At 41.2% G+C, this 18,577-nt stretch overlaps 1 protein-coding gene across 1 annotated transcript in view; it reads left to right on the top strand.

The window, feature by feature from the left end:
* The window catches only part of SLC35B4 (solute carrier family 35 member B4), a 38,794-nt gene extending 20,458 nt beyond the window's left edge, over positions 1-18,336 (top strand). The window contains exons 2-10 of the mRNA XM_082632958.1: positions 2,809-2,922; positions 5,747-5,849; positions 7,028-7,077; positions 9,677-9,758; positions 9,973-10,033; positions 11,548-11,657; positions 13,012-13,087; positions 16,454-16,529; positions 17,377-18,336. Coding sequence (XP_082489084.1) covers positions 2,809-2,922; positions 5,747-5,849; positions 7,028-7,077; positions 9,677-9,758; positions 9,973-10,033; positions 11,548-11,657; positions 13,012-13,087; positions 16,454-16,529; positions 17,377-17,623 — 919 coding nt within the window. The 3' untranslated portion in view covers positions 17,624-18,336. The remainder of the gene's footprint in view (positions 1-2,808; positions 2,923-5,746; positions 5,850-7,027; positions 7,078-9,676; positions 9,759-9,972; positions 10,034-11,547; positions 11,658-13,011; positions 13,088-16,453; positions 16,530-17,376) is intronic.
* The last annotated feature ends 241 nt before the right edge of the window (positions 18,337-18,577 follow it).

The raw sequence follows: 18,577 nt of genomic DNA, 5'->3' as shown, positions 1-18,577 counted from the left end.
TTCCTCCTTCACAGCTCCCCAAAAGGGGTGCAGATCCCATCCGGATTCCTTTCTCTTTTTTTCTTTTTTCTTTTGCCCTACTCAGTTATGTGGAGATTTTCTTGCCCTTTTGGGAGCCTGAGGTCTTCTGCCAGCGTTCAGTAGATATTCTGTGAGAATTGTTCCACACGTAGAGGTATTTTTGATGCATTTGTGGGAGAAGGTGAGCTCCGTGTCCTACTCCTCTGCCACCTTGATACAATCCTATTATGATGCCTTTTACAACATCCTATGAAGAATACACTTTAAAAGTGAATCATTTTTCGAAATAGTTTATTTTTAACTTTCATACAGTCCTCATATTCTAGATCATGTTTGCTTAAAGTGAGGCCTCCCACATTCATTCAGTTGCTTGGGTGAAAGCCAGACTCGGTGCCCAGAGGTTGTTGGTGTGAAGATGAATTGGACGGTCCTCTAACCATCCCCACAGGGCACTGGGTTCCTACTGTCGCATATTCCGTGTGTGGCAGGGATCAGGTCTCATTCAATTGGCAGCTCCCTCTCAGCCAGCACCTACCTGCACACACAATAGGTTCTTGATAATTACTCTTTAATTGAATTGTCCTAAGCTTTCAGGAAAGAGAAAATGGAAAGGAAAACAAGAAGTATAATGAGCTCTTTTTGGACTAAGTCTTGTGCTTGGCGATTTATGTATATTTTCTCATTGAATCCTCACTATGACATTAAAAACACATCACTTCTATTTTACAGGTGAGAAAAATTGCTCAACATAAATGTCTTTAAAAGGGTTCCTATACTTAGATTGAAGGTATCCTAGTGTTTTAGTTTTTGCCTTTTTCCCTCTGTTAAGTGCATTTCAGGGACTGGCTTATTTACTCTACAATAAACCAATGAGATAGGCCCTAATACTGTTCCCATTTTAAAGATAAGAAAACTAAACTTAGGGTAATAAACTTCTACTGTCATAAGGTTAGCAGCATAGCTGGATATCCTGCATGTCATTGTGTGCTTTTAAGCACTGTGGACTGGCTCTCAACCCTGTGACAGCAGGTAAGAATTACCTGTGCATCTTAAACACACACACACACACACACACACACACACACACACACACCCCTACCTTTCCCCAGACCTACACTAGTGGTTTTCAACTCTGGATGCACATTAGGATCTACTGGGAAGCTTTCAAATCCAGAGCCCCACCCCACCTGGGAGGGTGAGGCTTCTCAGGCTTATGGTTATTACAGAGCAGCCTAGCCAGGGTTGAAAAGCACTGTGCTAGGAACTATCTGGAACTAAGATTCCCTCTCCTGTCACTCATACTTAGGCTAATGGTTTTGATTAGCTCCTAGAATGAGAGAAATGTCTTACATGGTTGTTTATGGATTCCTGCAATGTTTAGCCCTGTCCCTCACACATAAGGAGTGCTAAAAGAAAACGTTGAATTGGATATAGAGCAGTAGTTTTCAAGGAAACCTTCATAGGTAGTAGAGCCTAAAGTGGAACTCTTGTTCCGCTTCCGATGGTAAGCACAGCTCTGTACGGGAATGGCTTAGGCTTAGCATTGTTTATTTTTATACCTGATGGGAGTATTTAAGAATGTGATCCTTGGCATTGCTGTTTAATATTAATACCACCAATAGAGAATGGAGTTGTTTTTAATAAATAGCATTATAGTAATATATAATAATACAATTAAATCCCTCTAATCACTAGGTTTGGGTAAATGTCTTTGGTTAAGATGAAAATGCAGAACAGGGCGCTATATTTCGTAATATGGGATCATTGGTAATGTGGGAACTCTGGAGGCCTCAGGAGAACAAAGACAACCGCTCACTTTGTCCTTCTTCCAGTGATTGGGCAGTGCCTCATGGAGGACAAGCTCAAGAAAACCACAACATTTGAAGTAACCAACTTTCAGAGTGCCTCAAGAGGGATTGATATCAGAGGAACTTTTTTACCTTGTAGATTTGCTCGTAACAGTCACTGTGGAAGATTCCCCAACCCTTAAGTAGACCACTGAAGAGGTGCCATTGAATTCCACGAACGTTTGTTGAGTCCCTGATGCGTTTGTGTTAAGGGTGGTGGAGACTAGTAAGACAGCAGCGGTGCTCCTCAGTCTTGTCTTCATTATTGCCCCTCCCCCGGCCCCCTCCAAAGACCCTTTGTAGACATTTTTTCCTAATCATCCCTCTGCAGGTACACTGTATATGGACTTATGTCCTGTACATATAACCCTTGCTTTATACTTAGAAAAATAGTAGGATTCCGCCCCCAGCCCCCCACCATTGTTGCCCCCATGGGGATTCTGTCTAAGGTAACATCCCTGTCATTACCACTGGGTAGGAGTCTTTGATTGACAGCAGTCTTGGAGATATCCTGGTTGGGAGGATATGTAAACATTACAGGAGATCTGAGCATGTTTCTCTCCTTGGGCCTTGTGCCCAAGCTGACAAGGATCTGGACTAAAGCCCTCTTGGTTAAGTGAGGATCTCAACGAGAACCTATGACCAACTTCCTACAGTTTACTGGGAAAATTGTATCATAGTTCTAGGAATGAGCGTTATCATTCTTACTCATGGCCTGCTCTACCTGTGGAAGAGTAAAGGGAGAAAGCTGACGTTCTTCTCTGTGGGTCTGTTGCTAAGTGTGTGTGATCCGTGGGATATGAAAACGGAGATAAAGAAGGACAATGGGTAACAGAAATCCATCTTCCCTGTTATTCTGAACTATGAATAAAACAATTCTTAGTGCTCTTTATCTCAGTTTTCTGTGTCTTTTTTTTTCTTTTTATTATTCACTACACAGGAAGCATCCAGGATGCGGGAACATCGTGACATTTGCACAATTTTTATTTATCGCTGTGGAAGGCTTCCTCTTTGAAGCTGATTTGGGAAGGAAGCATCCAACTATCCCAATAAGGTATGGCACATTGAAGTCTCATTTTAGCCTTTTTTTTTTTTTTTTAAGTTAAGAGCTTTTCTGGTACCTATACAAAAGGAATATGAGGCATCGTTTTATAAGATTGGTATCAACTATATCAGTAGAATAATTCATTTTCTGAATTTAATACATTGTGACACTGCAGGGAGCCTATTCTTAGAATAAAATTCCTGCCACGACACTTAAAGTAACTCTCATGGAAGCAACTATATATATGTGTGTGTGTGTCTGTCTGTATCTGTCTGGTATATGGTCAAAGGCCTGGTGTGACAACCAATTTTTAACCAGTTATGCATATTTTCCTCTTGTTGGTAAAGTTATCACATATGTTAAGAGTGGTATCGTTGTTACTTTTAAAAGACTAATGGCTTTTGGAGATAGAGGTAGTAGTTACACAACACTGTAAATGTACTAAATACCACCGAATTGTTCACTTTAAAGTGGTGGATTTTATGTTATGTGACTTTCATCTCAATCAAAAGAAAATGAACGGCAAGCTAAGGTAAAATTGTTGCTTCCAGACCTGCATCCATTAGTCCAAATTTGCATAACTATACTCATGGGGCCAAACAGAAAACAGGGCAGATCTTATAACGAACAGTGTATTGAAAACAGCATTCTTGCTGTGAGAGACTAGAAATCAAAGTGTATTTTTTTTTTTTTTTTTTTTTTTTGTGTGTGGTACGCGGGCCTCTCACTGTTGTGGCCTCTCCCGTTGCTGAGCACAGGCAGCACAGTTTTATGCTAGATATCCTGCATAAAACTTTCTGCTCCCAAGACCAGCATTGATATCAGAGTAGGAACCCCAGCATTTTTTGATTCCTCTGGCCCTTTCCCTCCTCCTTCCACTATTTCTTTCTTCTCTGGCTGCCACTAGCGTAGTTCAGGAACGTATTCACTCTCGCCATGACTTCTATAGTAATAGCCTGGTCGGCTGACCTCCTGCCTCTCACCTCTTCATCCCTCCATTTCCGCTTCCTACCATTGTATCATGACACCCACTCCACATGCACTCAGGTCACCATTAGATTCAAAGTGAAGCCCAAACTCCCTAACCTGCCCTTGGAGGCTCCCCATGAACCTTCCCTAACAACCATGCTCCCTTGTGTGCAATTCGTGCCGGCTATTTTATTTTCTATCTGGGAAGCCCTAATCAAAATCTTGGTTCGTGTCATTCATCCCCATGAGCGATTTCTAGGCAATACTATGTAGGCAGCGATGTGGAATAGTTGGAATTAATTATCCTGAAAGAACTTGATGACCTCTATCTCCAGATGGCATCTTTTCAAGGTGGAACTAGGAAAATTGGGCAAGAAAGCTTATGAAATCACCAGTAGTATATTATTTATAAGCTGTGAAGTAGCTCTCACCAGTAACTTTGCATGTGTGTATTACTGTGTTCTGCGTTCATTGTAAAGCTCTTCAGACTTTGCAGACTGCGTTCATTTAGCCCTGGTGTGGCTGCCTGTGAGGGCAGATAGCCCCCTACCTAGCCCTGGTGTGGCTGCCTGTGAGGGCACATAGCCCCCTACCTCACCAGGAACACAGAATTGGTTCTTGTCAGGGAAGATAACTTGAGACTCAGTGCTGTCACCTTCTCCAGATGTGCAGAGGTGGAAAGGATGGGGATCTGTGCTCAAAGACTTCCGACATTTCCTGAAGAATATGGAACCACTTATTCACCTTTGCCATGCATTCTTTTTTTTTTTTTTTTTTTGTGGTACGCGGGCCTCTCACTGCTGTGGCCTCTCCCGTTGCGGAGCACAGGCTCTGGACGCGCAGGCTCAGCGGCCATGGCTCACAGGCCCAGCCGCTCCGTGGCATGTGGGATCCTCCCGGACCGGGGCACGAACCCGTGTCCCCTGCATCGGCAGGCGGACTCTCAACCACTGCGCCACCAGGGAAGCCCCTGCCCTGCATTCTTTAGCCATGTAATTCAAATATTATTTTTCCCTTTTTGAATGTATTAGGTTGAATCATATGAAATTGCTGATGTTCAACCCCTTTTGACCTACCAAAAATGGCATTTTAAGTGGTTTAAGCTGATATGTATGAAAGGCATCTTAAAAATTAATTAATTTATTTATAACTTGTTATTTGTGTTCATCCCTTTATCTTTCTAAATGATTAGAGTTCCTGGATTTCTTTTAGTTTTTGCTTTTTATTATTATTTAAAGACCTATACATTCTCAAAAAACAGGGGTCCTAATTTTAAATACAAATCTATGCAAGTCAAATGATGCCCTCATTAATTTGGAGGCCACTGGTTCAAAAGGTGGGATAATTTTAACAGTTGCTAGGGTGAAAGTAACCCTTGACTTAGCACATCTTTTCTTTAGAAACAGTGAAAATTAATAGTATAAACAAGTGTATAGAGGAAATATTTGAGAGAGTTGAACAATTTTTAAGTTCTTTAGAGCTACATGAAAATTATATACAAAGAACTGATACAATAATAAAAATTATCCATTGTGGATAAAAAACCTATTGCTGTCTATCAGGTAACTCTTTTCGAAGCCTCATTTATAGTTGCTGTACGTACTAGAAAAATATTAAAATAGTGTTTCTTGGAACACATTCTTTTAGCCATAATTTCTTCAAACTTTTTCCATGTTATTCTGGCTTTGTGAAGTATTTCCATATGTACTTGGTGCTTGACTTCACATTATAATAGTGACACGACCTTTCAATCCAGAGGAAATAAGCACAATAGTTTTTTAACCAAAAATATGTATTTCCTTCTCTACTTGATTTTCTTGAAATCGTGGCTGCTGTGTGATGAGCTGTTGTCTCTGCCTCTCAGGTACTACGCCGTAATGGTGACCATGTTCTTCACTGTCAGTGTGGTGAACAACTACGCCCTGAATCTCAACATTGCCATGCCCCTGCACATGATATTTCGATCTGTAAGTCTGCCGGCTCCTGTGTCATGTTCCTCTGGAAGGTGCAGCAAAGTGGGTCCATTAAACACATGACAAAAGTAGAAAGGGCCTATAAGGAGTAAAGTCTAGGGTGTAAGAATAGGTCTCATGGATGAATAAGCAGAGGCTGGCTTTCTCTGAGAAGTAGGGCAAAGAGAGAAATATGAAAGTGGATGGTTTACTTTTACTTATCAGAGGTCTTACAGGTGATTAATAAAAGGAAAGTTAAAATTTCCCTGGATAACAGATTTTACCTTTAATTTTCTTCATCTGGTGAGTTTTATATTCGTTCTTGCTATGAATGTTATTTAACTTATTTCTCATCACTTTTTGTTTCTTCCATGAAATTACGTTTACTTCTAGTACATGATATAGATACTTCTCTTTTCTGATTTTTTTTGAAAATAGAGACTTCAGATAATTACGTAAAAGGAAATTCTTGATGAAGGTAGGGTTTCTCCCAAAGCAGCAGAGGTTTTCATCTTTGCCTCATGCATGGGAGAGCTAGTTTGTATATAAATAAGAACAGAGTGTTCCCTGAAGAACAGGAAAGAAACTCAAGAGGGAATATAGTTAGGATTGCAGAAGAATGCAAAATGGGTAAAAATTGGAATTACAGCTTTTCTGTGTGGCCTGAGATTTTTGTGAGATGGAATGTGCTATCCCTAAAGCCACTTTCCAGAGCTGATTATAATGACTAAGATGACCTTCAGAGCACTGATCCCAGAATAGACTTTCAGTAGACACTTGCTGATTGATTGACAACTTTCCAGACAAGAGACAGATCCCTGCACAACTTCATTCAGTCAGACTGTGGGTGAGGAGAAGCTTATTAAAGGCTCCTATAAATTAGATGGGAAATTTGACAAAAATAAGCCTATAACATACTTCATCCCTGGTAGCCCAGCTTCAGCTTTGACCCCTTATTGAGAATTGATCATTTTTATTCTCATTGTCAACTTGAAAATGTTGTATTATTTTACGTGTAGATTGTTATGGTTTGTAACTTCTGCCATCCTAGCAACATGGTGTACCTCACTGATCATTCATCCTGACCTCCTCCTTTCCAGCTATTTCCCCCACCTTGCCCCTGTTCATACTTATCTTGAATTGTGTTATCTTCTTTCCCTAGTGCACTAAAACTCCATTGTCTCTTTTCACAGGGTTCTCTAATTGCCAACATGATTCTAGGAATTATCATTTTGAAGAAAAGGTAAACAATACTCTTTTATATTTTGTGTATAGGAGGGATAAGCTGAGCCCCAGCCATAAGCTCATCTGGATTCCTTTTCTCATAGTGATGATAAGTTTGTACTTGGCCATCTGCCTTGTTTCTTACTTCTGTCTGTGACAGTGGTGCTCATTCCTGAGGCAGTGGACCAGGTAAGAGGCCCCACCTGTGGCTCTGGAGCAGCATATTCTCTGTGTAGAATTAATAAACTCTTGTCATTGTTGAATCTTTAGTACCATACTAATCTACGAAGCCAACTGATCTAGAACTTCACTGTGGTCACCACTGTCTACATGTGACTATTTACATTTAAATTTAAATATTAAAAAGTAAATAAAATTAAATATATAGCTTCTCCATCTCACTAGTCACATTTTAAGTGCTCAGTAGCCACATGTGGCTAGTGGTGACCATCTTGGAGAGCCCAGATGTGGAACATTGCCAGCTTCACTGAAGTTCTGTGGGACAGTGCTGTCCTAGGAAGTGTACAACATAATGAGCTAAGAAATAGTCATACATATTATAAAGAAAATTCCTAACAGAGGCCCAAGTGGCCAAACAAGATGCAATGAAAAGTTTCAGGACCGTTCTTTGTAGCTGTCACCAGTGGCTCTCTCTGGGTACGGTTCGGAAATATCAGAAGTATCTGGGATGCTCTTTCCAAGCATTTGTCTCTCACCTTCATTCGGAGCCTCACTCCCAGGGAGGAGAGGTGTGGGGCAGAGACAGCCCACGCAGTCTGGAACACTTCTCAGGGGGAAGTTCATCCTCACTGTTCAGACCAAAATCGTGCAAGTTGGTGCCTGCTTTTCAATGTATTCAGTACCCAGCCCGAAGTATTAAAACTCTCTGTACCAGCTTGGAAAGTAGGTGTCAATTCAGTGTGGGAAGCTAGAGTTTTTAAGTAATAAGGGCTGTGTCATGAAAAGGCTCCTTATCATGAGTTCTTTGTCTCCTGAGGCTTACGTATTCCCCAGATAAGCACCATTGTAGTTGATTTCTAGGTTCTCTCTATTCAAGCACACGGAGGTAATGGTCAGGTTCATTATCTCTGAAGTGACCCCTGTGCTTCTTGGTAATGCAAAGTTCACATTGGGACAGACCCGTGGTCTTTCCAACCTTTGATTTTGGCGCATAGCAGGGATACAAAAGAACTTATTATAAAAGGAATGTATTCTCCTGACATACCCCAAATGTCGGGGGCCTTAAACATTGCAGTTTTCCTTAAGAGCTTGTTTTTTTGTTTTTTTGTTTTTTTGTTTGCTGTATGGGGCCTCTCACTGTTGTGGCCTCTCCAGTTGCTTGTGGAGCACAGGCTCCAGACGCGCAGGCTCAGCGGCCATGGCTCACGGGCCCAGCCGCTCCGCGGCATGTGGGATCTTCCCGGACCGGGGCACGAACCCACGTCCCCTGCATCGGCAGGCGGACTCTCAACCACTGTGCCACCAGGGAAGCCCAAGAGCTTGTTTTTAGTCTGTCATCTTGAATCTCTCTAAGTCTTTTTTGACTCTCTCCAGTCTATATCACCCAGAGAACAGGAATTTCCCTAAGCCAACTGTCTAATATCATGGATTAGTAATTATCTCCTTTTGTTTATCTTGAGTAGCACCCGTCACGTTTATAGTGTGTTCCCTTCTCCAGGATTTGAAGACCAAATCTATATTCACCTTAACCATGCCCTTCATTATTGTTTAGGCCTGAATTCTAGACCTCTCTCTCTGACCTTTGCAGACTGAAGAGTTCCCTTACGTTTCTACCTGCCTGCAGCAGTGCCTGTGTCCTCGGCCGCCCCTCTTCTCTAGCGTGGTGCTCTTGGCCCCTTGCTCGGCCCCTCAGCCAGTTCCGCTGGCCTTTTTCTGAGGCGCTGTGACCAGAACTATACAAAGTATTTGGGTAGAAAACTTCAGATGTAAGGTTTTAACTTCTTTTCATTCCTGCCTGAGGCCTTTTGCTTTATCACCAAGAGCCTGAGAGGGATGTTAATTGATACTATTTTAGTTAATGTGAAATGCCACTGTTATTACTGCTAATAGTCCTATTAGGTTAATATTACTTGCTTTATCCAACTATGCCAACATTTAAAAACAATATTTAAAAGACATAAAAACAATACCCTCCCCTGAAAAGGGACAGTTGAATTCTTTTCTGCATGTGGAGTCCTGCGGCTTGTCCCTGGTATTCCTTCCGTCCTTCCTCTGCGTGCTGTGTCTCCACACTCAGGTCTGGGCCCCAGAAGCCAGGAAAAGCAACAGGCATCCCTTAAGATCTATCAGGCTTTCATCTGGACTCGAGAGCAGGATGGGCTGTCATGTCTGGCCTGTCTTTGTTTTCTGATGAAACAATCTATTGGTGCACAAACTATGGGAAACAAACCGTCTTAAACACCACCAGAAAGGGCGTTGTTTAGAAACTAGTCAGCATCCTGATTCTTTCACGCAGAGACTTACGTGGACTCTGCTGGGAAGTGATCCCCTTGATTGTGCTTTGGTGATTTGTACTCTCAGGAACCATCTGACTGTCAACATCATGTGGAAATTTGTATCTGTGCTTTCCTGAGGTGCTCTTTTTCTTATTTTTGCAGATACAGTATATTCAAATATACCTCCATTGCCCTGGTGTCTGTGGGGATATTTATTTGCACTTTCATGTCAGCAAAGCAGGTGGTAAGAATCTGTTCACAAATGATTTCTATTCACTACTTGCCTTGGGGGCCCAGGTACTTATTAATGATATAATAAATGTAAATGCTCATGTAATCCAAGAATTTAAATCTCTGAAAGAGAAGAGGGAAATGGGTAACATAAATATTTCCCTTGTATCGAGGCCCCTTGAATGTAGTTCTGGTCTCTGTACCTCGTATTTTTTCTTATTTCCTAGACTTCCCAGTCGAGCTCGAGTGAGAATGATGGATTCCAGGCATTTGCATGGTGGTTGCTAGGCAAGTACAGTAATTACAATAAAGCTAATTGCCTCTGCAGTTCTGTTTTCAGAGGTTTCTCCTAAGGGATATGTTTCTTGGCAAGAAGCTTCAGCTAAACAAATTATGCCATAGAAGAGAGAGGCATCTGGGATTATATATCTCTGAACCTTAGTGTTCAAGAAACGAAAAAAAAAAAAGTCTGTATTCATGGTACCGTGTTCTACAGCATGGATGCTTTCTTGGTTGCCACTGGTGTAGAAAGAAAAGTCTGTGTCTAGTTGCCCGTCACACTCTTTGAGAGTGGAGTATCATCCATTTCTTTATGATCTGTCTGCTGAGCAGAAGCTTCTACAAAAGGAGGGCACATTACAGCAGTTGACTCTAAATTTCCAAGGGACCCATCTCTAAATCTTAGATTTATTTTCCTCATAAGCTGTTCCACATGGCAATAATGTTCCCAAACCTGACGGATCATCACAATCTCCTGGGGAGTTTTTAAAAATACAAATATCTCTTTGTTGAATTAATTAAACAACTCCTATAGAGCTTTGCCCTTGCTGCGTATGATAGAGAGGGGAAAGTTAGTGATGGCAATAAGATATTGAGACTGACCAAATGGAAGAAAAGTAGCAATGAAAGAACTGTATTCTCCTCGCCTCTTGACTTTGAAACTTTATCTCTTTAGGTTGTTGTTCTTAACATAGAAAGCTCTTTATCAGCTATTAGAAAGATACCTTATCCAATAAGAACTTGCACAAGATATGAACACACAATTCATGGGGACACAATTAATGTTCAGTAAACTTACGTTCAGCCTTGCTAGTCTAGTAATCAAAGAAATGCAAATTGAAACCAAAATGCAGTACCTTTTAATTTTGGTCTCTTATGTTGGCAAGATAATAAATGATTATTCTCATGGCTGCTGAGGATGCAGTAAGGCAACCATTTCCATATAAACTGTTTATGGTAAATTGACACAGCCTTTCTGGGAAAAAAAGTATGTGTATGTATTGAGTTTTTAAAATGTCTACAACCTTTGACTCAGTAATCCCCCTTATGAGAGTTTATCCTAAGGAAATAATCAACATTTTGTTTAAAGATTTATGTACTAGGATGTACATTGATTTTAATGATGAAATAATTGGAAGTAATCTAACCATTCTCCTATTATAAGACATTTAGGTATGGTACATCCACATGATAGAATAATATGCAGCCATGCTTTTGAAAAAATTTTAATGAATGACCTGATGGAAAATCCAGGAAAAAGGTCGTGAAGAAAGCAAGATATAAAATTATATATTCATTATGATCCTGTCTCAGCATAAAATGTCTACCTAAGTATATATACAGAGAGAGATAGCAAACTGTTTAGGACTGGATGGTAATATTGTGGTTGATTTTTATTTCTTTTTAAATTTTGTACATGTTCCACATTTAGTGTGTAATGTTTGTAGAACTTAATGTTCTTTAAGAAAAGATCTGGAAGTTAGCAAATGCAGGCATCTTGTAACTTGATGTTTGCTTTTTAGGTATCGGGGCGCTGACTTTCGCTCTTCTGATGTCAGCAAGGATGGGTATTTTCCAAGAGACTCTGTACAAACAATTTGGGAAACACTCCAAGGAGGCTTTGTTTTATAATGTAAGCAATTTCTTGAACCCAGGGAAGATGAAAATTATTGAGTTGTTATTGTTACTGTAATATGTTGTTTCAAATGTGATATGTCATCCTTCTCATGTAGTTGAAGGATCAATTTATTATCCAATAAACTGTTTGGGGGCGCACAGACTTTGGCACTTTTAATAGGCTGTCACAGTTCTCTACATGAGGGGCTCATCCTCAGTCAGCGTGGACAGAACATGTCTGCCAGCCAGGAACAACCCCAAGGGGCAAGGAACCCAATGTTCCTATAGATGAAATCAAGTTAAAACCAATATGGAAACCTAGAAAGGGAATAGAAGTTTCAGAAACCCCATGCCAAGGAGAATATGTGCGGGCAGGCGTTTGGGAGAGTTGGGGAAGATGGGATTTGAGGAGTAAGTCCCTCAGATGGGCTTTAGTCCTTTGATGGAGAGATTTTTAATTAGTTAATTATATATGCTTTCGCTTCTTGTTTGAAACTGCTGATCTAGAGCCACCTCCTCTAACTTTCCTCTTTCTCGTTCGTCTTTTCTGTTGAAATAATGCCGGGCTCCTCAAGGTCATGGTGATATCATTGCCTCCAGATTCAGTAATCTCAGGGATTCCTTCCCTGCCAACCGTTTGTACTGAAGTGGCAGACAAGCAATTTGAGATATTTACTTAGAACTAGAGTATGCGGCTGAGAACTTAAAAAATAAAGGGACATTCCGTTTGGTTTCCATGTTTCTTTTAGCATGGTACCTGGTGTATAGTTAACTGCTTGGTAAATGTTTACTGTGATTCCTTCTTATTGCGGTGGTAGTAGTGGTGGATTGTTGTCAAGCACCTTATCTTTGCTTACCTATTGTTTCCCCTTCCTCTTCAATCTCTTTTTATTCTTGTCTTCATTTCTTTATCCCTCACTTCATATTGTCCTCCAATCTCTTTTCCCACTAGTTTCCTGAACTCCCTAAAATCTGCCTGCACATTCCATATAATGTTTAAATCCGTTTTATTTGTTGAACCGTTCTCAAAAATAGTAAAAATGTAGCAGATCCTTCGGGCAGAATGACTGTGTGTTTCAATTTTCCATTCCCTTTTGTTGAGGAAAGGATGCTGGCTCTATTTTTTTGTTTTGTGTGTAATGACCATCAGACTTCAAAGGGCAAGAACTGTAATTTGGGGGTTGATATCATGCCCTACAATGTAAGTGGTCAGTAGCACTGGATACTTTTAACTTAATAAATAAGTCTGACTTGCTTTTCTTGATATTGCTTGTTAAACAACTTGTAAAACTTTCAGTCATTGTAAAGATACTCTAATTCTTCTATAATGTTTTTGCATTTAAATTTACATGAAATGTTTCTTCCCCTAGCATGCCCTTCCACTTCCTGGTTTCATCTTCCTGGCTTCTGACATTTATGACCATGCAGTTCTGTTCAATAATTCTGGTGAGTTTGGGGTTATCTAGTAGAATTACCTAACAGTTTCAGAGGCAGCGTCTTCATTTTACTCTCGACTTGACCACTGCTTTTTTCATGATCTTATCCAAATCATCTGTCACCCCGGAAACAGTCCCCTTTCCACCTTCCTGGAATATAGTGCCATTAATCAGTGGTTGCAGCAGCAAAAGCCTTTATAGGCACTTCTCAGTTATTTGCAAATGAAGCAAGACAGTATCTTCAAATTTTCTGTTTTGCTGTGGAATTTGTGTTTGCATTTGAATGTGGAATGTATGATGTTCTGAGAATGCAAACAAACAGTAATAATACTGCAGTGACTGGAGCCGTGAGAAGTTGGGCAGCAGTCCAGCTTTTTTACTCCTGTTCATCCGTCTCTGCTGGGAAAGGCAGTCTGCTCACAGATCCAGGCCGAGCTGCCTCTGAGCAAGGAGGAACAAAAATGATGACAGGGCTTTTTCCTAGTTACAGGGCAGATAGGCAGCAGGAGTGAACAAAATTAGTTCAAATGTCTACAGTGTAAGTTAGCTATTACTTTTTTTTTATTTTGCGGTACGCAGGCCTCTCACTGCTGTGGCCTCTCCCATTGCGGAGCACAGGCTCCGGACGTGCAGACTTAGCGGCCATGGCTCACGGGCCCAGCCGCTCCGTGGCATGTGGGATCTTCCCGGACCGGGGCACGAACCCGTGTCCCCTGCATCAGCAGGCGGACTCTCAACCACTGCGCCACCAGGGAAGCCCCTAGCTATTACTTTTTAAAGTATTTAATAAATTAGCTAATAATTGCCAGTTAACTTGAAATAAATTACTGATATAATCCTATTATCTACCAAAAGACATAGCTTGTTATTACAGACAAATGAATACACAAGGAACAAATACACATTTTTAAAATTAAGTCTTCGTGTTGCTCAGACCTAAAATGGTAAGTGTATTTTGTAGAATGACAGTAGGTGCTGAGTAAACATTTGTTTGCTATCTGGTCACAAGTTGTGAAGTTGTGACTGTTCTCTGTTTGAGTTTGCAGAATTGCCTGTCCCGTTTGCCTGCAAAAAAGTGTGTGATGGTGGCAGCGTGTAAGAAAGTTTTTAAGGCTCTGAATTACTCAGTAATTTCTGACTTTTTTATTGAGGTATAATTGACATATAGCTGATTTTTGATGCAGTGGTTTTTAAGGTCTCTTAGAGTCCCCACATAGCAAAGGGCTATGGAAATAAACACATTATCAAATTCCTTAGGATTGATATTGATTTAGTTACTAGAATGCTCCTTCTAAAAGTCACAGGGATGGGTATTTTTATAAAAATTTTTTTAAGGTCTGCTTTCAAAAAATTGAATCTTTAGAATCATTCCTAAGTGAAGTCTACATTTTTTTCTCTTGCTTAAGTGTCTCAGATGAACGTGTTGTCCTTGAATATTCTAAGGGAACTGTACATCTGTCTAAATACTTTATGTCATACTGATTGTCTTTCCTCAGCAAATTGATACAGTGAATCTCTGGGGTTATTAAACAGTAATAACATTTGTTAACTTTCTTTTCAGTTCAATACTTGCTAAGTGTTTCAAAGACAATAGAATACCAAATTATGGGGATTTCCCACTAATCCAGACATATAATTTTAATAAATTATTTATATATATGAATTTTTATTTTTTGCAAAAGAAAATTAATGTTCATTTACTGACCAGATCTCAACATCACTTTGTTACACTTTCCTCAGTTATGCTGTATAATTCAAGCCCCACAAACAATTTAGCAATATAAAAAAAACTGACCCTTCGAGGATTACTATGTCCTTATTCTCTGATTTTGGATATTTTATTTCCTCCCACATATTTAGTGTGCAAGTCTCAGGATATAAAACTAACATAAGAATGTATTTAAAGGAAGGAAAGTTACAGTTCATCACCCTACACGTGAGCTAATTTCATTTTACCAGTTTCCTTCCTGACTCTATTCGCATACATTCTTACATAGTCGTAATCCTTGTGTAGATATAACTTTATACTTGCTTTTTCACTTTCATTCTGTGTTTTTTATATGACTATATATAATCTTTACGATTTTTTTTTGTCAAGTATATAATGCCTCACCTAGTTTGCTTACCTTAGCTTACATAGTCCTTGCTCTATCATTGGACCTTTAGATGGATTCAGAGTTTTTCCTTATTATAAATATGACTGCAAAATATATAAAACTTTTTTCTTTTGAATTAACTAGGATTGATTCCTAAGAATAAGAAGCAATACTTTTTTTTTTTTTTTTTTTGCAGTACGTGGGCCTCTCACTGTTGTGGCCTCTCCCATTGCGGAGCACAGGCTCTGGATGTGCAGGCTCAGTGGCCATGGCTCACGGGCCTAGCCGCTCCGCGGCATGTGGGAGCCTCCCGGACCTGTGCACGAACTTGTGTCCCCTGCGTCGGCAGGCAGACTCTCAACCACTGCACCACCAGGGAAGCCCAGAAGCGATACTTTTATGGCTCCTTAATACATATTGTGAAATTGATTTTTAAAATAACACCAGGGCTTCCATGGTGGTGCAGTGGTTAAGAGTCCACCTGCCAATGCAGGGGACACAGGTTCGAACCCTGGTCCGGGAAGATCCCACATGCTGCGGAACAACTAAGCCCGTGCGCCACAACTACTGAAGTCTGTGCGCCTAGAGCCTGTGCTCCGCAACAAGAGAAGCCACCGCAATGAGAAGCCTGCACACCGCAACGAAGAGTAGCCCCCGCTCGCCGCAGCTAGAGAGAAAAGCCCACGCACAGCAACGAAGACCCAACACAGCCAAAAATAAATAAATAAATTTATAACAAAACAAACCAAAACAAAAAACACCAATTTATACTATCACCCACTGAATGGCTGCTAGTTCCACTACCACCTTGCCAGATTAGGATATTATTTATAAATGTTTAATTGCTAACTTAATAGATATAGAATGGTACAGCCTTGTATAATTTAGAATTCTTTGATTAAGGATTGAACATATTTCCAAATGGCATTTAGTTATGGGTTATCTTACCTCTTGTGTTAACTGTCAGTTAAGACCACATCATTTTGAACCTCTCTGTGTTTCACACTCTTTCTCTGTAAAGTGGGGTCCTATTCAGGTGAACGGTAAAGTTTATTTTAAAAGTAAAATAAATTATAATTTGTTTTAAGAAACCAATGTAATGACTCTTGAGGCTGGTGTAGCCTTGAATCAAGGCAAGTAAGTGGTGTATGATCCAAATGTATTTGCAAGAGAAATAACGCTTCTATTTCTATTATGTTCATCTGTGTTACTTTGTTCAAAAAGATGAAAACATAAGCTGTCCGAAGTGATACAACTCTCTCTTCTCTTCATCTTTGCAGAATTATATCAGGTTCCAGTCGTTGGTGTGATAGTGCCCGTCATGTGGTTCTACCTCCTCATGAATGTCATCACCCAGTATCCTTTGCACCCCTCTGCCACATGGCCTTTGCTGTGGTATTTTGGCATAGGAATGTTTATTCTTTTCTTCTAATGGTGCAGTGCCATGAGTTCTGTTTTTGCCTTGATCTCTTCTGCGGTAAGCAGGAGACAGACAGGCCCATCCAGTGAGCTCCTTTGTTGCGGGAAGAGGTGGGGGAAGAGATGCTGGTGGTGTGGAGGGTCAGTAGGCCCCAGGGCACCAGGAAGGAAAAGCTCTGGTTGGAGGTGTAGAAATCAATGGGTAATTAAGGATTAGTATATGACAGAAATGTGCTGTGATTTCTACATGGAGTTTTCCAGTGTCCTAGGATATTTCACAAGCTGCCACAAAATCCTGCAAGAAATTTCAAATTAACTAAAACCTAATTTTTAAAATGGCTCTTTGGAAACCACTGTTAAGTCCATTATAAAAATCATTGAGTCTTTGAAACAATGAAACAGATTGAGATTGACCTCATTCCTCTGAAGTCACCTCATTCGTTTGCCCTACAGAGTTCTTTTTGGGAGGAGGTGTGACCACCTTTATGGAGAGTGTTACCTTCTGTCATTACTGGGGAGGTGACTTCTCTAAACTCTGGCAAGAATCCAGGATGAGAATAATAGGAGGCTTTCAGGCAGTTTCAAGTTAGGATCCACAAATGGAATGGCAGGCCAGGAATTCTGCAGGATATTCTATCAAGGAAGAGTCTCAGGGCAGCTGTAGCCAAGCCCCATGTTTTTTGGGTCCTAGAACATGAATGTTGAAGCCAAGAACCATGCCAGAAGGTTCTCCCACTGATCTCTGGGTTGTCTACAGAAAACCACCTTAACCCTGCCCCTCCAGGTACGTGTGCATCCGGGGCGTCTTCATCCTGACCACAGAATGCGCCTCCCTCACCGTTACCCTCGTCGTGACTCTACGCAAGTTTGTGAGCCTCATCTTTTCCATCTTGTACTTCCAGAACCCTTTCACTCGGTGGCATTGGCTGGGCACCTTGTTTGTCTTCATTGGGACCCTAATGTACACAGAGGTGTGGAACACCCTGGGAACAACCAAAGGCCAGCCTCACAAGGAGGCCAAGAAGAACTGAGGCCTTCCTGGAGTAGAGAGACCAGAGGCTAGTGAGCCAGGGGCTGGCCACCATTTCACCTTGGTTAATGCTGAATCACCCCCCATGTGCCAGAGAATCCTCAGAGGGATGGACTTCTCAGATTTCTCATGCCTATACAGACCAACATTTGTGGACCCTGAATAGGAGCCCCCAACCCTGAAATAGGAAAAAAGAACAGTTCTCCACTGTTGAACAGCCTTTCCATTTGTTGTTTCTACCAAAATTTCAGCACTGTACTTGCTTATTGAAATCTGAGTCCCCAGAGCTAGTAGTTTTACATCCACGGTCTTGGACAAGGTTAACCCTGTCCTGATGATTCTCTGCTGTAACAGTCTTTATCCTCCTGTGGCCTTTCCCCTTATTCCATCACCCTGCCACCCACAGCAGCACTTTTCAGGCAGATGCTCCAGGCACCCCCCCCCACAACCAGGAACAACCGAGTGGCCGGGTGAACCGACGCACTGGGATGCTGGGGCTGGGATTTCTCCCGTGTGTTGGGAAAGAAGCAGGTGTCCCTGGGCACCCTGGTGACCCTGGGGCAGGACTGGTGGGAATCCTTTCCCACTTTATTCCTTTTTTTGTTTCTATGGAAAAGTCATATGCTTTCACACCTTTTGCTTTCTGTACTTAGAACAAACCTGCGGCATCTCTGTATGGCACAGTGTTAATAAGAAAGAAAGGTTGTGTATGAATTGGGAAAGAGAGACTTTTTCTGTCTTCTCTCAGTTTTCTGGTTCATTAGCCTCGAGCTGAGATGGTGACGCCAGGATGGCCCAGGAGAAGCTGGCTGTGGGGGCAGGGGCACCCAGAGAGCACAGACAGGCACTGAGGGTGGGCTCCACGTGGGGGAGGTTAAGCCTTTGAAATGCTTCTCAACCAGAGAGGGTCAGCTCCACCAGGCAACCCTGATAGTTATGACCAGCCAGGCTAATG

Source organism: Mesoplodon mirus (assembly GCF_964341445.2).
Source record: "Mesoplodon mirus genome assembly, chromosome: 9".
In the NCBI taxonomy this organism is placed as follows: Eukaryota; Metazoa; Chordata; class Mammalia; order Artiodactyla; family Ziphiidae; genus Mesoplodon; species Mesoplodon mirus.
This window is presented reverse-complemented; position numbering and strand designations above follow the sequence as displayed.